The following is a 21463-nucleotide window of genomic DNA, read 5'->3' on the forward strand; positions in this document are numbered from 1 at the left end:
CGGTCAATTCAACAAAGTCCCACAGACAAACAAAGCTCATATTCCATATGCTGCTGTAAACTGTTGCTTATAAAGAGAGAAGCTGATGATATTGTCCTGGTATTATATGCATCTCTTTGGCTTTAATGTCACAGCTTAAATTCTGTTCCCACACATTGCACACAACTTTTCATTTCAACTAAGCTGTGCACTACATCAAACCTCAACCCTACAGCTGCTCTGGGATGGCTACTATCCAGCAGAAATGGAACTCGCTTAGCAGAAAGCAAAACATCGGGGCTGAAACAATAGTCACAGGGTTGACATCCTAGTTCCAGAGGACTATATGCACCCACCAGCACATAATCTTTCAAAGCTCACCTCTGGCTTATTAAGGCAGAGAGGTGGACAATAGGGATATTACACGGTGCAGACTCACAAAATGAATGCGGCTCCAGGGCCCTATAAAATCAATCCTGCCTTTGAAGCATAGTCTGGGAATTGTCTGGCTGAGTCAGAGCACTACATGTACTGTACCTCTTCATATTCATATAGCTCTTCATTTAAAGTGATTTTATAGTGGACCTATGAATGCTGCAACACAAGAGCCTGAAAAATCAATCCAAAAATACAACCAGAGGTGACATCCACAGGGATGAAAGAAAATTGCCGAAGAAATGGCAACTTCCTCACTTTAAATTCAAATATTATACATTTAAGGCAAAGGGAAAGAAAGAAATTATACTGCTAACCTCTTCTAACTTTGATCAAAATACATTATGTTACAAAGTTACAAATTCAATTACAAACATTTTTTCACTCTTCAAGGCCAAAACACTAATGATATTATTAACGCTATTCCTTTGCAACATGGAAACATACAATTCAATTCTGCTGTATGAACTCTATTTAAAAAAATAATAAGCAACCATTGCTCAAACCTGACCTGATGACTGACGCTGCATAGTTTTTAACAAGATTACTGCCAATGAACATGTCTATGCTTAAGTCAAATGACATCACAACATACAAAATACATATTTTTTCTAATTGTTTTCAAAATAATTTCTCTTTCTTCTTAAAGCCCAAATGTTTTTTTGATTATAGCATCTTTAAATTATTTTAATGAAACGACTTTTTGATTGTAGAAAAAATTTGATCATTCTAGTAAAAATTGGCGCAATCAATCATTGTGGCTGTAGTCTCGCATTGCCAGACCTATCTCCACAGAGCCACAGATACATTCTGGAATAGGAGAAAAAAACGCTCTGGGTTGTTTGCGTTTCTTTAAACCAATCACAATCGTCTTGGCCGGCGCTAAGCTCCGGTCGCAGCGACGGTGGCTCTGCAAAATAGTCTCGGAAAGGAACTCATTTTGGTGGAACATTTGCCGCCCCGCAAAGAAAATGCCACATTCCACCAAATTAAGTTAACTGTTCACACAAAACAGTAATGTGAGCTATTTAAATCAGCTGGGTACATGGTTAAACGTAATATGCTCTTCCCAGTGTATCGCCGTGTGTACTTTGTCCACAGCAATTCCCAATCTGTCCCAAAACGTCCCAGTTAGACAGTTTATCCCGTAAACATATTCTTTGTAAATCTTTACAATCATTCCCCTGAAAGAACCAAGCAAAGTTTCTTCAAAACTTGCCATTTTCAGCGTGTAGCTTGCTGGCTCGAAGTTTGTTGTTGTTTGCCGTAGTGAAGGGATTTTGAGAACGACAACACATCTACACATAAGGGCTTTAAATTGGACCAACCGGGTCTATAAAATCTGAACTAGTGAACTTGATTGCCATCAATTCAAAATGCAGTCAAAAATAAGAGAAATGTGGTTTAAGAGTTTGACTGAAGAACAGTCATGTTTAATAAATGGGATTACCTTTGGTCTCATTGTATTTTATATTCTGAGCAGTCCATTCTGATAATCCCTCTCCTCCCACAGGTTTTGTAGAGCGAGGCTTTGCTGTATTGACGCTGACGTGAGGCTGTTTGGACTCTGTATGTTTCTCTTTGGCCAGTGAAGGACAGGACCAGATGAATGAACACTGTGTTATTAATTGGCCCTACTTGTTCAATCATTATGTTAAGCAGGGCATCATGCTGTTTGATACAGAACTACAAAATGGGCAACATCAAACCAATGAATACAATTTCATAACTATGTATATTATTATGACTAAACAATACAAGAATACATAAAATGATATCACTTGAAATTATTTAATAAATAACTGAAACCTAAATTATCATAAAATGTTACTTCATTATAGTGTCACTGTTTCTTTTCCCCTGTCCTGTAGCCCGTAGCAGGCTAAGCTAGTGCTATGAAATAAAAAAACAAAAGCTATTGTCAAAGTAATATAATAATGAGTTAAGTCTGACTTCATCTAATCATTTCACAATAATTGCTTAATCTTTTTCTCAGTATTCATGCATATGATGATTTAGTTCATAATGTCTTTACTGAGTAAATACTGATTCTTTTGGAGCTCCACAGAGCACAGCTTAGTGCAACAAAGCAGCCAGACACAATGCAGCGCACCGCATACATCAGAGCAGGGACAGCATCAGGAAAACTAAATAAAACAAATAAGACAACACAAGCAAAATAATGAAGAAGGCGTGCACATAAGCTATTTTGCACAAAGTATATACAAATGCAGTTTTTTGCTGATGATTTAGCATTTACTTTGAATGTCTTCTTAGTAGGCGGGACTTAACCTTGTCAACAGTTTAATATCTCATGCACACAATAAAGTCTGAAAAACATCTTACTGACGTAAACTGAGAGTCAACTGAACTTGACCCTGATAAAGCCTAGTTAAACAACTTATTTATCAGTTTCACATTGGCCCTTCGTGTGACTAAGGCATAGGTCTAAGGCAAAAGAGTGACAACTCAAATTTAAATGTAAGTCTAGTTCTTTGAGTAAGGCACTACTGGTCAGATTTCTGCAGCACACCAGCAAAAGAATTTGGAGTTTCGGTACAATTAAATGCCCAAAGTAGGGCTGGGCGATAAATCGATTTTATTGATTAACTCAAATGTGTAGTTAACGTTGACTTGTTTAAATGAAAATCGTTTTTCTCCTCATCATCCGTCGACGCTCCCCTCTGGGCTCGGAACTACGCCAAATGGGCTTAGCCCTCCCCCCACGCGTTTGCCATAAAGATACACAACAACATGTCGTTTCATTACTTACTTAACAGTAATCTCTGCCGAAATGACCGGCAGCTCGCGGTGCTCTGTACCCGGCTCACAGTCACCTATTCTTGGATAACTGAACCACCAATTACCGCTGACCTGACGGAGCACCATGCGGAGCACCAGAGGCGGAGCTCTGCTGCGGCTCAACACATGCTGCTGACACAACGAAGGTTGCGCGACTAAAGTCAAAATGATTTGAACTTTCAGGCGAGGAACGAGAAGTGAATTATCTGTATGTGTGAAAACAGCCTTATCTCACGCATCCGTTTTGTTGTTGAATATATAGCATCATTATATAATTTGTTGAATATATACTGTAGCATACTTATATAAGTTTGTCATTCTTTCGGGGCGGGCGGCCGAACAATGGTAGGAAAAACACAAACCAATATATATTTCCACAAAATTGGCATGAATAATCATAATGGTATACATGCCCCATTTATATGTGTGTGTGCGTGCGTGTGTGTATGAATCAAAACTAAATAAAGTTAAAACTTGTTTTGAACAATTTCTTTGTCATCTGCAGATTGATTTTAAGTAGGGGGAAAAAAAAATCTATTTAAAACATAAATTTAATTTTTTTTTTTTTTTTAAATCTGGGATTTCTTTTTAGGCCATATCGCCCAGCCCTAGCACAAAGCTACTGGAAATTTCCATTGGTTCTACCTTAGGAGGAAGTAAAAAAAACTACTAAAACAACTCTCAACCAACCAACCATTCAAAGAATCAATTAATTAATAAAGAGTCAAGTTGAACTAACAGCCAGCCTTACGGTAAAGCAGTATGATGACATCACAAACACAGCCCATACCCCATATTTGCCTGGCTATCATTTGATGACTTCACTGATATGGGCCACATATCCTATGTGGTACAAACTGGTACCATATAGGTAAACACAGGTCAAACATTGGCCAACATTTAAGAGAATCATCAGTACAGGCCACACCCCCGCAGGTTATTTGCTATGATGACATCAGTGACAGCATCAAAGACAAACTGGATGTTGTTGGTATCTGTAGCGCAGGTCACATGGGAGTAGACGTCTTTGCTGGGTGACTTGTTCTTGCTCTCGTACTGACCCTTAATGTAGTCTATTCCCTCCAGGTAAGTGTCTGGACCTAAGGAGAGAGACAGAGAGAGAGAGAGAGAGAGAGAGAGAGAGAGAGAGAGAGAGAGAGAGAGAGAGAGAGAGAGAGATGACATATAGTGGGAGTGAGGTGAAGGCTTAAAAGCTGTTGTCATCGGGACCTTTATATCATTTCCCGTATCAGCACTATTTTCTGAGATTTCATGAAAACATAACCTTTGACTTTCCAGCTCAGCACACATTCTGCTGAGGTGTACGGAGGGGCTGTGCTTACTGCTGGCCAAGCTTTAATAAATGTGATACATGGACAACTTTTTTCACAGAAAAAGGAAAGGTAATTTTGGACTGACAAATGAAATTTGACGGAAAATGTTATGGCGTGGTATTGTTAGCAAAGTCTGCCAGTTTCTGAATATTGCCAATGTATCAGACTTTTTACAGCAACAGTACAAGACTGTGACAGATATGAGGCCCTAGAGTCAAAAGGATAGAGTGCATTATTTATACTGTATACTGATTCATTTTACAGCAGTGCCAACTCTACTGTATGCCCTTTTAGTTCCCCTCCATTATTAACTGTGAGAGTTAGTTCTGGTTGTAATGCAAGCATTTGGCATGCGGTGGATTTAATCAAGAGCTTTAATTTGCTATAACGCCGATGGAATGAGTCCGATCTCAGTGATTGGAGTCATTTCTGCTCAAAGTGTCACTAACATCTACTTGGCTCTCAGCCATTAGCAGAACTGTGGTGTGTCTGTCTGCTTCAGTGGCAACTTCATCAGAATAGGCAACACGACTGGCCATGTAAAAGGATGAAGAGAAGAGGAGGGGAGGACGCAGGTTTGGAATCCTAATTCTCTCTTTCTCACAGTCTTGCTGTTTTGGTCTCCCTCCATCTTGCTTTCCCATAGTCTTGCTTTGTCTATTGCTTTCTTATTTTCTCACACTCTCTTGCTCTCTCTGGCTTTCTCACGTTTTGTTGTGTTCCCCTGTGTTGTCTTATCTCTCTTTTTCTCTTGTATGTAAGACACTCAAGCTCCTCTCCTTTGCACTCCTGATAACACACCTGATTTCTTCGCTGTGTTTTTCTGTTGCCTTCAATCTTCTATTTCCCATCCCGTCTATTTGTGCTCCTCTCAATTCATCCTTCTTCACACAACCTTGTATGCAGTGTAACATTCATCAGAGCAATTGTACTTTTTCCATAATTATGCCACCAAATTCACCTTATTTTTTTCCCCCTAGGATTTTTTTTACACAAAACTGAGAAGAAACATTTTTACTTAAATATGCAGAGAACTGTTCCCAAGATAAAGGCCGGGGTTGAGCCAAGATGCTGTAAAGTTAATATGTGCAGAGTGATTGATAGAGCCAGTTGGTTTGTGTTTGTTCTTTCAACGTAGGGCCGGACAATATATAGAAATTGATTTGATTCAATTCAGATTAGCGTTTCTGCACCATGTGTCAACTGGTGAAAATTGAGGCATTACAACTACCCACAGATCACTGAGATCAGATCAAAACACTTCCATCTGAAGACTTATATTTTTCCAAGAAAACATTTGCACATCCAACAATGCTTCTGTGCAGGTGCGTTGGAAAATAATCACAGACGTTGAAAAAAAGGAAAATCCTGCACACCGTCACCATCCTGCTGCAGCATCACCATTTAGTAGAGAAAACTAACGTTTCGGTCCCTCTGGACCTTTGCCAAGAGTATTTCCAACCATGGTCTTAAATACGTTCTTGCTTCTCCCATTCCGTGTGCCCAGTTGTGGGACTATTGACAACCACTTATCGACGGGAGTGTCTTCCATTAAACTTGACAACTCTTGACAAAGGTCCAGAGGGACAGAAACGTTACGTTTTCTTTAATAAGTTGGGGGTGCTGCAGCAAGAGCAGTGTGCAAGACGTGTCAATGTCATAAAATCTTTTGAAATCGGTGACTCAAGTGAAAGCACAGTGGACTATACTGACATGTTCACAGATTAAGGAGTTGGGTTTAGTGTTATCAATGTAGTCAATGACTCTTTGGCCAAAAACTTGGAAGTCTTAAAGTGAGGACTTTTCTGTCTTTCCATAATCAGCTCGTCTTTAAATGTTTGTGAATACTGGGTGGGGGAAGCTCTACCTCAGCAGCCACAGTGCCTCCTAGTGTCCATACTATTATACAGCATATAGAATGAACTAAAGCAAAAAATATCAATGCCAGGTGTGTGGATATGTACCAGTGTACTCAGGGAAGCAGACGGACAGTGGTGACTTGACGATCCTGCTTTCAAAGAGGTCCTTCTTGTTCAGGAAGAGGATGATAGAGGTGTCGTTAAACCACTTGTTGTTACAGATGGAATCAAACAGCTTCAGAGACTCGTGCATGCGGTTCTGTAGAAGAGAGATGAGCGAGGGTTAAATGGGCTTTAAAACACACTCATCTGCATGATCATAGTACACAAATACACACACTTAATCAACCAGACAAGTATACAAAATGTGTGTTCAGAAAAGTAGCCAAATCGAGAACACAGATACTTCACACACACCACTTGAAACACAGAGGAACCGATTAAATAAAAAGCAGAACAGAAGTACTGAAGAGTTCCTCTTGTCTACGGACACAGCATTTCCTGCTGTGTGTGTGTGTGTGTGTGTGTGTGCGTGTAGCAACACATCAGTTATAGGAGTTATTAGTAAGCTGGATGTTGCAGCTGAGTTAAACAAAGCCATGCACTTCTAGCTTTAAAGCTGTGAGCCACTGCCTACTCTAACTGTACTATGTAACCATGATTAAAAGAAAGCTCAAAGGTACCCTGTGGAGTTTGTGACCATTAGGGGCACTGTAGAGCCATGCTTTAAAAAAAGGTCTCTGTATTGAGGACACCCTCTCACCGTGATCAGAGGTTTATGAAATCTGCAGGAGGCAGCGACAGTTTGTGGAGGTAATGAGTTATAAAGGCTGCAGTGTACCAATGAGGGAGGAGAATAAATAAAAAACAGGTTGATGTAAACAAAGCGCATTTAAATTAGCTTTTGCAAATTCCTCCAAGGTAGAAAACTGAACATGTTTCTTAGGCGGGATACACACAATGCATTTTTGCTAAGAAACGTTTAAAAGTAACCAAAATAAAAATATGTTTTTATTTACAATGAAAACTCCACAGGGTATATAAAGAATAAATGCTACGTTAGAAACAAGATTTAAGGCATATCTGTACACTGTTAAATGAGCATCTGAAATGGAGCTAAAACAAAGCATGAAAACTAAATAAATTAAATATGAAATTCATTTTTGTATTATTTTACACCATAGTACTATTTTCCATCATTAGGCACTTTCTCATGATATTTTGGCTTTCTAGACTGAGTTGTTACCACGTTACTTTTTAGTGCTCATTCTAAAAAAAAAACACTACCCTATTCATACTGCATATACAATTGCTTATGAAAACATACGAGACTCTGATTCGTTTTAAGAATGAGATGAATTGAAAGCAGTTTCTTTCTGGTTATGATCCTGCATTGCCTAGTTTAGGACAGGGGAGTGGAAACAAGGTGACTGATGGGGCCAATGAACCAATCAGAATAGAGCCAACTAGAAATGTGGCATATTACTGGAGATTCAGGCAATGCAGCCTCACATACAACAGAAGAGAGAAGGTTTAACTAGTTGGTACAATAAGTAGAGAAATAATGAAGTGATCAGACAGACAGACAGATAGTAATACAACATTTGATGAAGCTGTGCAAATACACACACACACACACACACACACACACACACACACACACACACACAGTAAGACAATTCAATTCCTTGTTTTCACAAACAGAAAGAGGCACTGCTTTCAACTCATGGTAGGTGTATTAACCTATCGAAAGGTTTCATACCTGTCTGTGGGTGGAGCATCTGGGGAAGATCTGACTGCTGATTTGTTAGAGAGGACAGTCGATGGCGAGAGTGACAGGAGGAGTGGAAGGAGCCAGAGATGCTGCAGGACGGAGCTTAGAGCAGGAACAGAAAATGCAAGGGACTCGCTCACCCACCCACGTCCTACTTCCTTTATGACACCCCCTTTACTTCAAACACACACATACAGTACACACATACACACCCCTAGTGCTGAAAAGAAAGTATTTAGAGGCAGGAGGACAGGACTTTATCCAGACTGTGTTCACTCAGTTGTCATTGTACAGCTTTTGCGTGTGTGTGGAAACAAGACAGGGAGAGGCAGAGAAAAACAAAATGCAAGCAGTTCTTCAATAGAAAGAAGGGACTTACAAAGCAGCAGAAGTAGTATGTGTTGTACTGCATGTGTGTGCGTTTCCATACAGCACTTGAATGTTTACAAAGATATATAGTGTTCAGTGAAAACCTTCAGCATGGGGCCAGTGAGGTAGACTTTTACTTCTGTATTGTCCTCTCAAAAGGACAAAACCCCCACAAACATAACAGACAACCTGTTACCTGTCACCTCATTAACCAGGCAATACCATACCATATCATACAGGTACTGCAAAGTACAGGGTACCAGCGGGTCTTAAAAAGCATTAAATTCAGTTTATTATTAGTATTGAATATTTTCTCTTGCCGGCCATAGGCAGTAATGATAGTTATAAAATGTTTTTGTATCTGACTGCGGGCTGTTGGGAGACACCATTAAACTGAAAGTGAGGTTGTGCAGTGGATTGTGCATGCAGGAGGTGGTGTTGTCCCTTTTTTGTGGAGTCAGTCAGCCCCATCAGAAATGTAGCAAACACAGTGTCGCTACTACTAGCTACAGTAGCTAGGTAGCTCATTGACTCTTAATGGGCCAGTGTCAATTTCAGCAAACATTTATCATATTTCATTGGTTAGTACAACCATCCATTTTATGCGGCTAGCCCAGAGCATTTGAGCGGGGAGAATTTCCGCTCCTCGCTCATGGAACTGTTTGTTCACTCCGCTCCCCCGCTCCAAGCTGCTCCACTCAATATTGCTTCGCGCTCAACTCAAATCACTCATTGCTCGCTCCAAAAAAAAAAAAAAAGAAGAGAAAAGAAAAGAACAAAAGCAGCAAGAAGTCCGCCGGACGACAGGTACTGGCGGCATCGGGCGGGCGGCGTTCATCTGCATGTACTGCTCCCGCTGCAGTAACACAGAGACGGGCTCGGGCATGCCTCGGACTCATGGTGTGAGCGGTCCCGGGACGAAGATAAGGCAACACCCCAACATTTTAAAAATCCGCTTGGTGCTAAATCCAAAATCCTCTTGCTTGCACTCCTCCATCGCTCGCGCTCCGTCCGGGTCCAGGTCACATTAACTCAATTTTTCATATTATTAGTAATTATTGTTGTTGGGAAGTAGTGAAAAATGTGATATTGTCCCTACTGGCTTTCCATTATACTTTAATACTTACCACTTACTAAACCAGTATAACAATTTCAAAGTGTTCATTCAAAAAGTTATTAAATATAACTTTGTGAACCCGGCAGAAACCCTGAAATGAGTGAACAACGGAGCAAAAGGGGTTCAAAGTACTGTCAGGTCATTTGGTTTCAGGAAAACAATTTGTTTTAGTTGATGCTAAAATATAAATGTAACCGTCTATGACTCTTCTATTTCTCTGGTTACACTTCACTACTTGCTAGTAGTCACACAACTTTAGGAATATCCAGTAACATGTTTCAGCCTCACGTCTTGACATATTGAAAATGACCATTAGGAACACAAACCATTGTTACATGCATATGTACGCTATGGCTCTAAGTAGGCTTAATAATAATAATGACAATAATAATAAACATACAGTATGAATTGTACTGTATATGCATTATTTTACTTTGTGTCTGCTATACTAAGAATCTAAGATCTAAAAGGAAAAATCCACCATTACTCTTAACCCCTGTCCAGACAGGATTAGTATTATGGGAGAAGGCTGGCATTCTAATTAAATTCAGCGTATTAGTGATTTTAATAACTTTCCCAAAAGGGATATATGTATTACTTGACCACTCCCTTCTTAGTGAGGAGGGGGTGTTATCTTTCCTGTCCGATTGTAGAATGTCTTTACTGCATACTTGTACTTTCAGAATCACATGCCATGAATGTGTGTGGTAGCAGAACTGACAAGAGGGTGTGGGCGCTCGCTGACAAACATTTGGTTTTTCGCCTGCTAATTATAACTCCCACGCTAATGTTTGCTTTTCAACAATAATAACGCATCATGTTGAACAGATATAAATCTGGGATGTTTAATGCAGTCCTTTGATTTTTGTTTGATTGGTAATTATTTTTTTTTGGTACACCCATTTCGCCACAAATTGCCTTGTAATCGCATATTTGAACGTGTTTTTCAGCTGTGGGGTGTGTTGGTGAAAAGATAATAGGGGCCGCAATTTCATAGTAAAACATTAAATTGACCGTGGGGCAGTTTCACCAGAGTAAAACAGCGCCGTAAATAAAACATGTAAACATATTACTGCTCTACAGTCTGATCTATTGAGGTATTATCAGCGGAAAATTTGGTATCTTTGTCTCTTTACAATGGATTTCTCCCTGGAAATAGTGAGTTTAGAAATTGCTCTTTGATGCTTAGGGATGGAAATTAAGTTTTTCTATTAATGTTGTATATAGCGGAGACATTTTCAGCTGTCAGACATGATAGCAGCTGTACTCAAAATATTACCATGAACTCATATCGCCTACATTTGGACAGATGTCTGCAAGAACAGAAAACGCTGCACCACCAACTAAATAGCCTCAGATATGCAACACATACTAGAAGCTGTTTGTGGGTGTTTTATGATGGATATTTTCTCTCTGCATCTGACGTTCTTCTGCTGCTCCCAGCTCAGAGGGAGGCTTGATGACATCTGCATAAATAGAGCAGCTACTGAGCACAATTTCCCAGCCTGGAATTCTCAGAGGATACACTTCGGGCTTGGTAAATAGCAGTGAGCGCCGTGCATTCAAATCAGCTAATTTGTTTTTAGGTTGCACACATCGTCTTCACACGGCAGGGTGTGGCCTTTTTGTGAGGAGACACTGAGCTGCCCCATTGTAACTGTGTTTAACCATTCCCAGGGCCTTTTAACCAAATAGCTATAAAATAAGTCTTTTTTTTTTTTTTTTCAAATTTTAAAAGAGTAATGTAAAGTAAGTAACAGTAAAGTGAATACAGTCATCTTAAATAACTGTTATACCTGCTGTATATCTCAGAATCAGCCTTATTTGCCTTGAGAGCAACCACATACTGTATACATATGTTACTGTACATGTCCTTCCCATTATTTAAAACAGGTAATTTGCTTTGGTCAGCATGCATGTTGTGTCAATGCTGGGAAGAATGATTTGCATAGATAAAAATAACTCACATATACTCCTCTATGTCTCCGCTTGTATTTTTGCATCAAAACCATCCAACAGTATGTTCACCGGAGAAACTGCGCTGTTGGATTAAGTGTTTCGTTAAACAAACAAGTCCAACAAGTATTTTGAATGTGTCCTTCAGTGTTATTCTGTTGATATATTTACATGATATCTGAGAATGGTGTACCAAACGGAGATCCAGAGGAAACACCAAGGAATTCCATAGAAATTCACATTGTGTTCTGTTGACGGTATGAAGGCAGGCGATTGCTGATGCTTTTTGTACACCGGATATTTAGATGAATGCAAAATCAGAGCAAAAAAGGAAGCAGTTTGTCTGTAAGTATTTATCAACCAGTCACTCCTAAAACATTGTGAAACATTTAAAAATGAAATGCAAATATAAACATTTAAAAAATGTCATGCCCACAGACGTTTATCCCCTCCCTGTCTCAAGCTTTTACACAGGCCGTGTGTTTAATGTCAGCTCAAACATCGTTTCTACATTTAGAACAAGCGTATACTCCATCTTTATACTAGCTGTTATGTTTATGTGTGTGTGTGTGTGTGTGTGTGTGTGTGTGTGTGTGTGTGTGTGTGGGGGGGGAATCAATACAGCTTAGTATCGCAATATTTTCCGTGGCAATACTGTATCGATACAGTGATGTCAAGTATACAATTTTTTGTTATATAAACTGCACATGAGAATTATGCTTTTTGGGACTAGAATAATAAAATCAATAGTTTTTCAGTCCACCACATGGTAGGGCATATAAACAGTGTATATATATATATATATATATCTCATATATATCCCGCTAATATTTAACTATTAGTCGACTTATGGGGAGTAGTTGATGACTACTAAACTACACTATTTTTTAATGCCCTACTAGATGGTGCAGTTGAGTTTTTTCCCCAAAATATAATAATTTGAAGTTAGAAAAAAGGTCATATATTGCAATATATCACAATATGTTTGAAATCGCAATAATATTGTATTGTGCAAATATCATACTGTGACAATATCATACCGTGACAACATCGTACCATGATAATATCGTATCATGACAATATGGTTCCGTGACAATATCGAAGCATGAGAATATCGTATCATGATAATATCGGATCAGCATAATATCGTCCCGTGATATCACATTGTGATAATACCGTGATATCGTCCCGTGATAATACCGTATCGCGATAATACCGTATCGCGATAATACCGTATCGTGGTAATACTGTACAGTGACAATATGTATGTACACATACAATGACAATTGCATCTGGTGATTCCTACCCCTACTGTTATGTAGCCTGTGTCAGAATGTTTTAGGGGACTATTACCCATGTTCCCGCACATCCTGAATGTAAGAAATACCATTACGGATGCCATTTGATATAGTTTCTTTTACGTACAATATTTATAAATATTAGAATAGTAAATATTAAAATAAGGCCACAAAGTGACAGAGAAAAAGCTTTAGAGAGACAGGAATAGAGAGACATAGTGAGAGAGAATATACAGATGTGAAGATCTGTCCTTACCAGACATGTATAAAGTACTAGAGACCCAGACTTGAGTAAAAGTACAAGTGCTCTATCAAAAAAGTGACTTGAGTAGAAGCTGACGTGCTCTTTAATAGGGTTGGGTACCGAAACCCGGTGCTATTACGGCACCGCTCCCTAAACGACTGGTATCTACCGGACCGAATTGCAATGCGGATTTCGGTGCCTATATTTCGGTGCAACTTAGATGCCTTCTGCGCTGCTCTCTGATGCTCTGAAACAGACGTTAGAGGCAACAGGAGCAGCGCTGCACGTGACACTAGTTAACACTTCACTTGAAAGCAGGTAACGTTAGCCGACCGTTAGCTAGCAGCGGGATTAAACACGGTTAAAATGCTGACCGCTAAACGGTGTAAAGGGTGTCTCTCTTTCACTGTAGAGGAGTCCAACAGCGGGACGTTAAGCAGTGTGCAGCTGCCGTAGTGCCGTTGTTGGAAAAACAACACAGATGTGGTGCGTTCACTTGAAACTAGTAAGCCTCGTGGTGCATTCAAAGTTATTGTAAAATGCCCTATTCCCTATTACCCTATTGAAGTATCGGTTCAGGCACCGGCACCGTTTGAAAAGTATCGTTTTAGCAACTGATACCCAACCCTACTCTTTAAGCACCACATTTAAGTGGAAGTACTAAAGTATTCAAAATTTTTCTTAAGTATTGCAAGTAGTTTATTTTAAAATTTACTACTCAAGTACTGAAAGTATTGTGTTATGTAGTTATTAAAGAAAGCAGTCAAAAGTTTGAATATCATATTGTTTATATTATTTCAAATGTTTAGCCTAAAGGACACTCACAATTCCTTTGGCTGTAACAGCAGTACAAGGACAGGAATGTACAACACTGAAGCACCTCGGGTGAACCTTGGGTAACTAGTTAGCTTGTGCTTACTGATAGCTCAAGCTGGTGTGCCATTTGTGCACTTCATTCTATATGAATTGTCTTTCACTCCGACAAATGAAAACACGGACTCTAAGTAGGGCCAGGGGTGGTCTCCTTCCTCACCGCAACGATCACTCAAAGTTGAAGGCGTTGAAGGTGGTGTTTCTGGTTCTTCCATCTCTAAACAAACTAACAAAGCTCAAGTGTTCTCAACGCAGGCAGGCAGCAGAGCGAAAGGCAGAACGGGAGCACACGCGGTCTTCTTATAAGACAGCTTGATTCGCTCAATGATGAGCCAGCTTCATCAAACCTGGTGACAGAGCCATCTACCGCTCTGGCAGTGATAATGTGGGTTTGGAATGATTCGTAACATTTTTATAATCGTAACGAGTAACGATGTAGCATATAAAAAATGTATCGGAGTACAAGTATTAAACTCATCGAAAATATGTACTGAAGTAAAAGTCGAAGTAGGAGAATAAAATAATACTCCAGTAGAGTACAGATACAGCCTTTTAGTACTTAAGTACAGTAGTGAAGTAGTTCTACTTCGTTACTATACATCTCTGGTCCTTACCGTGGTCTCGTCCTCATGCAGCACCTGGTCGTATCCGCTGAGCGCCACACAGAAAATGATAGCTGTGACATCCTCAAAACAGTGGATCCACTTCTTCCTCTCCGACCTCTGACCTCCCACATCAAACAGCCTGATGGACAGAGAGACAGACATAAATACACACACACGCATGCAGGCACCCACACAGGCACGCACCCACACAGAGATGCAAACACACCCGTGGGACTTTAAAATGTCACCTTACTTGCCCGTGCCAAATAATACCACCATATCCAACCGAAGAGCCTTGGATGTTGAACTGTGTGTGTCTTCTGAGTCAGTTGTGATGACTTTGTACTGTAGGTCCATTCATAAACTACTATTTTTTAAATTGGCAACGATCTGATATTGCCTACAGCTGACTTATTGTTTCTATACCCAAGGGTATGCTCCATACGTCTCAGAGGTTTTTTCACTTTTATTTTTCTGTGCATGGGTAAACCCAGCCCGATCTGCTGGTGATTTGATTTCGCCCTGTAGCTCAGGCTGGAAACCTGTAAATTTTTCTATCCTGCTTCCGTTACAAATCTGCGGGGACCAATCACAAACTGACTTATCCACCTGGCGGGTTTAACACAATGCCGATAGAGAAGCGATGGCAAGCAGCTTTTTGTTTACATTCAACAAGGCGGCCACCGAAGCGCAGCAACCCGTTGATGCCGCTGTCGCTGCTGTTTTAAAAGATTTTAAAGGCAAGTTTTCTCTGAAAACGGAACAGAAACTTGCCCTGGAACAATTCCTACAAAAGAAGGATGTGTTTGCCTTACTACCGACTGGCTTTGGTAAAAGCCTAATTTCCCAGCTTGCCCCGCTGGTGGCCAAAAGAATGGAGCTCAGCTCAAACCCCGTTGTTGCGCTCATGGAGGACCAGTACGTCACCCGGAATGTTCTGGTCTGATTGGTTGAAGGACTATCCAATTGTGTACAGAGTCATTTCAACTATGCCTGTTGATCACGCCTCTTGTGCAGTAGAAAATACAGAGCAGACTCCCCAGACTAATGTTCAATCTTAAAAGATGGTGATAGCCAGACTAGTCTCATTGTGCATGTGCTCAGTAATTCCTTGAATGTAAGAGCGTGTGACTATTGCTATACATGTACTATGCTGGCCATATGAGATGTTTTTGCTTTAGCCATCTAAAGGCGCCTTTAAACTGCAATTTTGGGCGTTCTGAGACGACAGTTGACACAAAGAACAACGTTGTCAAATATTTGGACGTCAATGAAAACAGTGGTCCTAGGTCGTCTACTGATGGCCGATTTGGAGCTTTGGCTACCAAAGACAGCCTGTGGCTAACTCCTGACAGTGTCGGTGTTTATTAATGTTGCATAGTCTAAAGCAGGGGTCGGCAATTAAAAAAGTACAATTAAAAAATGTTCTTGCTACATAGTGTGCCATATCAGCATGAAGCCTGCCACCGTTTTCTTTTCTCCATTGCGCTGCATTCTGTAAAGGAGGCAACGAGTACTAGCCAATCAGAGTAGGGCAGGTCTTGGCGGAATACAGATGAGGAAAAAGTCAATCAACTTCCGTAAATAATGTCATTTGGTATGCGGATTGGAACATTTCCAAAAAACTCTCTTGCACACATATTGCTAGAGTGCCATTGGTGGAGCTAACGTGTGCCAGTGGCGGCACGCATGCCTTAGGTTGCTGACTCCTGGTCTAAAGGTTTTTTGGGCCCAAGCTGAAACTATCAAGCAATGACACAAGGCACTAGACTATAAACTGTATATCTGAGACCAGATTAACCTTTTCCATCTAAGTAAGTCATTCGCCTCATGTCTTCATAAGCTTGGAATGACCACTCTCATGTATAAGTTGTATTTTTGTGGTTTGTAGAGTACATTAGACAAACCACTAGCAGAGAGGAGTGAATCTAAAGTGAAGTGAACCCAGAAACAGTTCCACATGTGATGGGTATAATGGTAGGTAGGTTGATGGGTTACACCCAGTACAGGAACACTGCAGTCTCCCACACACTGCCTGACTGCCAGTAATAGCAATTGAGCTGACAATATTTAGGCTTCTCAACAAAACCCGGGACCCGGCACACCGCCTACTCAACTGCAAGAGTAACAGCAGAGAGCATCATTCAGCAGAACGAACATTTATCTGCATGTTTAAATGGACTGTGTGCCTTTCTATCTGAACGCACAATAAAAAAAACAAAAAAACAGTGTGCCTTATGAGAGAGATTGGAACAGGAAGTGAAACAAACATCAGCTGAAGTGGGATAGTGCATCCATCCAGAAAAATAATTGGTGTCTACAGTTTATTAACCTCTGCACTCTGTGTGACTATCAAAACTTTTATGTGTGTGTGTGTGTGTGTGTGTGTGTGTGTGTGTGCACATGCGTAAAGAGGGGCAGGAATATGGTAATTAAATAAGAGGTCAGAAAAAGCCTCCTCCCCTCTTTTCTCTCTCTTTTCTCTTCCCTCTCCTCCTACCATTCCTCCTCTCTGTCATCATTCCCACAGCTCCGGTATTGCTCTAATTGAATCAGATCTCATTAAAATGACAGACAATCATAAATATAGGCGCTTGTTTAAAGCATTTCATCTTATTAATTACAGTCTGGAGTTCCTGCGTGGATAAGAGGAGCAGTCAGAGAGTACTGGTGACGGTAAAAGAAATGTCAATGTCATGAGTTAATACTGACCTGAAGTGGAGGTTTTTGAAGGTAAAGTGTGTCTCGACGATGCCCGTGGTCTTCACTCGGGTCCTCAGGATGTCCTGCTCTGTGGGCTGGTAGTCTGCAGCACCAATCCGATCTAGGCTGTCTAGGTAGCTGCGCACACACAACGACACACACAGATTGAAAATCAGCAGTGGTCTCCTTACTACTTTTAGTTTAGCTAGCGTAAAAACAAGACACGGTAGGCCTGTCAAGCTTTGAAGTTCTCCACATGCTGAAGTGGTGTACACGAGGCTAAAGTGAGAGAGATATTCTTCATTTAAAGAGTATGGTAAATTGTGTCTTTTTTTAGCCTTTCCTACACTAAAAACACATGAGCAAAAGTATAGGGAATGGAATGACAGGGATTATCTGCTTACGTAATTTATTAACGTTAGCATGTCCGGCTAACTAGCTTATTACTACAGTAGAGTAGTGTTATGAGGCCTAGGAGCACATAATTAACTAGTGTTTTGGGGGGGTTACAGGTTACCACGTTGACTGTGTGGAAGCTGGTCCTGGATGCTACTACGGTAGAGATTAGGCTAATGTTAGCGTCTAGCGCCTAATTGGATTTGGTAAAGTTTACACTCCAGAAACCCCAGCCATTGCTAGCTAAGACAGAGCTGCGTTTGACAAATTCGTTGGTTGGTCCTCATCCTAAAAGCCGTTTTTTTCTTGTAACATTAAACTTGAAAACATACTTTTAGAAAATAAGCTTAACAGTGTTATGTTACAACTTAAATAGCTATTATACACACTAAGTGTAAAACGAAAGTTTGTCAGGCGTAGCAGCAGTAACTGAGGTGGGGGCCAGGGCTTAGCAAACAGTCAATTCTGATAGTGGTTTCGTCATTTACATGGTGGTTAAAAGCGGTAGGCGTAGTTTGCTGATCCCACTGACAGAGTCAGAGTGTCATTACTTTAAATGGATGCATTTTGTTTTGCTGTAATCCACTTTGTGTTGCAGTGTCATGATGTATGTTATGGCTCAGGTGGGTGAAACGGTACAGTAAGCATTACATAACAATCAGTATGTGACAGCCACCCACTGAATTACTGTCATCAATAATGAGAGTAAATGTGCTACTCTACTGACTGCGGTGTATCCAAGTCTATCCACTTCACGCTCCCTCTGTGGGAGGTCAGTGGACAGATCAATACTGTCACAACAGGTGTATAATTATTCAATAGAAGTTGCAACGTTGTTGCTTTTTTCATTTGGTTCAGTTTGCGTTCAGACTGCACTCTGTCAAACGCAAATAAATATTTTTAACAAATGTCACACGGTTGAAACGGTCACTGGTCTATTGGACAGAATATCCGAGTGAAACTCGCAAACACTTCCTGGTGTCAGCAAATAAGGGAGCAACACCAAATATATAACGTCTTGGTTTTCTGGTTTTGCTTCAGCGTTTCTAATATTTTAGAAGAAGGCGAACAATCTGAGCAGCTGACGAGACAGCGAGTGAAGGAGAGAGATGATGATGATGTGTTGTCACACAGACGACGAGCAATGTGTGCTCATAATAGGTTATGGATTTGAAAGTTATCATCCCTTTAATCATATATAAGTATAAAGTTGAAATTGCAGGCTAGAAAATGCACTGTTTTTTGGTTCACTTCCCTTCTAGTGAACCGAACTCTAGTGCACTTGGAAGCCAACCGAGACCCCCGCTTTCAAGCGGACCAGAGTTCGATTGTTTGGTCCGCACCAGAGTTTGAATGAGCTTTTACACCAGTGTTTCTCAAATAGGGGTACGCCTACCTCTAGGGGTACTTTGGAGTACTGCAGGGGGTACACAATTTCTTTTTAAATGTTAATTTAAATAATATCAGTAATGCATGATTCCTAAAATAATTATACACTATAATAATGAATGCATTTAGTGATTCTAAACATTTGAAATCTAGCATTTAAGTGTTTTTCTGTTATAATATTGTTGTTCAGTAAATCAGACTCAGATGGCAGAGCTCTGCATTGTGCCTCTTTATATACTGTAGCTAGGCTTTTTTTCTACCCAAAAAGGTTTTGTACTGGTCAGGGGGTACTTAAATAAACTAAAATAAATATTTCAAAGGGGGTACATTATTAAAAAAGGTTGAGAACCACTGTTTTACACCACCCCAAACCAATCGGAATATCCCATTAAATGCTCCAGGGTTCGGTTAAAACGGACTTAACTGCTCAGGTATGAAAGCAACCTAAGTTACCATGTTGAATAGCCACTAGGTAACAAGTGAGAAAGGGAAGTGGGTGGGCCAGATGACTCTGTTCACTTATGTAATAGAATATCCCTGGAAGTGGACCTTTATTTTTTAATGTAGAAGTCTAAATTGAATAATCCTCACAGCCCTGGGAGGGCAGCTCCCTGGCTGAGGGATACTGTATAAATCCACCCTACCATTAAGCAGGAATAGGGCATAGAGTGAAGAAAGGGAGCTGTTACTTACTTACTCCATTTTTCAGCATGGACACTGATAATCCTTTATTCTGATTGGCTGGCAGGTGTGTGTTATGCTCTTTCAATGCCATTTTCTTTCCCCATACTGACCTACAGCTGTGTAATGCCCACCATGGAGGGTATTAGTTCTTACATATTTCCTTCTGAAAAAACAAACAAACCTACGCTTCTAAAACCAAGTGCAGGTGAGAAATAATTCACCACACACCAATCGTTCAGACATTATTGGTATTCCAACAGAGGTGGGCTGGCCAAAAGTCACACAGAAAGACAGAAGAGCGGGAGATGTGAGCAGACAAATATACCCACATCATGTATCCATGCATCCATTAGTGTTATGGGTTTAAAGCTTTTATTTATAGATTGGTGAGAGCGTTGTTTCAGTGCTTTTAAATGGATGCTGAGTTACTTCGAAGAGAATGAGAAAAAAAAAATATATAAAGGCTAGAGAGGGGAGGAGATAACAAGAAGTGGATGGCGCGCACACACGCACACACACACACACACACAAACACACACACAGTATACAGTCAGTACACGCTACTTCAGTGATTAGAACTATTGATTATACAGAAAGGAATATGCGTAAGAGCTTGGGGTGTGGAGAGAAAGTAGAGAGCTGAAAGGGGGAGACAAAGAGAATGTGAGAGGAAGAAAGCAGTTTTTTTACGGGGCCACAATGAGGCAAAGTGATCTGCTGGATCTTGATTTATTTTCTAAATGGGAAATGTTTAATACAACTCAATAATGTTATAACTGTATTAATAGAAAAAAAATGTGATTTGGTGTGTTCATTTTGAAAACTAAAAGGGATCTGATAAGATTACAAAGATAATCAAACACTACGTATACATATGAATAAATAAAAAAACAAATGTCTCCCAAAGCGGATTTTATGGTGTAGAATTTCTAGAAACAGGAACATAAGAACTGCTCTTCACCAGATGGTGGCTGTATTTGTGTTGCCTGCCTGGTGAACAAAATATTTTGCAATTTTTAGCCAATTTAGCTATTATGTTTTAGTGTGGTTAGAAAACTCTTCAGACACTACTTGAAAACTGTAGTGTGGATGCAAATCATTTTCAAACACTAGGCATTTTCAGACTTTTCCGCCTCAGTGGGGACATAGTCCAAGGTTTTAAGATGGTGGTGGTATTGGTCCGTATGCAACAGAATCGGAAATTTAAAAGGGCTGTAATGGAAATGCTGAAAAAAAGTGGGCTGGGATTGTCTCCACATGGCTCTCACAGGCCGTTTACCAATGGGTGAAATTCCGACATGCACGCACAGCCGGATCGGCTATCAAAACGAAGAACAGAGGAGTTCGGATTGCACCACACACAGAGGGATTGCGACTTCATTCTCTGCTCTGATCGCCATTACCCCACTATATCTTTATACGTATATAGCAAATATTTGCTTGCTGCTGTATAACAGTTAGAGTACAGCCCCTTCAAAAAGAGAGACAGTGATGACCCAGGCTGGAAAGGAAGAGCACAGTAGGTAGCCGAGTCGGTCACATATGTACTGCACGAGGCAAAGGATGTGAGCATTTGATGCCTTTCTTTGTCACGCATGGTTGTAAACTGAATATCTTTTGGGTTGTGGATTGTTGTTCAGACAAAA

At 40.3% G+C, this 21463-nt stretch overlaps 1 protein-coding gene and 1 long non-coding RNA gene across 3 annotated transcripts in view; both read right to left on the reverse strand.

The window, feature by feature from the left end:
• Positions 1–21463, reverse strand: part of gnao1a (guanine nucleotide binding protein (G protein), alpha activating activity polypeptide O, a) — a 130264-nt gene that overhangs the window by 10055 nt on the left and 98746 nt on the right. Inside the window, exons 5-8 of one of the 2 annotated variants that reach the window (XM_031294856.2) lie at positions 17358–17486; positions 14655–14784; positions 6515–6668; positions 3806–4316 (exon numbers count right to left, since the gene is read on the reverse strand). In XM_031294856.2, the coding sequence (XP_031150716.1) occupies positions 4129–4316; positions 6515–6668; positions 14655–14784; positions 17358–17486 (601 nt within the window). In that variant the 3' untranslated portion in view covers positions 3806–4128. Of the gene's footprint in view, positions 1–3805; positions 4317–6514; positions 6669–14654; positions 14785–17357; positions 17487–21463 lie in introns of those variants that run through there. The other variant, XM_031294855.2, reaches the window with a different exon arrangement.
• LOC118495473 lies at positions 1751–3716 on the reverse strand. Its single transcript, XR_004897911.1, has 2 exons — positions 3675–3716; positions 1751–3200 (listed from the first exon to the last, which is right to left on the reverse strand). It is a non-coding gene; the product is annotated as an uncharacterized LOC118495473 (long non-coding RNA).

The sequence above is a fragment of the Sander lucioperca genome, chromosome 7, assembly GCF_008315115.2.
Source record: "Sander lucioperca isolate FBNREF2018 chromosome 7, SLUC_FBN_1.2, whole genome shotgun sequence".
In the NCBI taxonomy this organism is placed as follows: Eukaryota; Metazoa; Chordata; class Actinopteri; order Perciformes; family Percidae; genus Sander; species Sander lucioperca.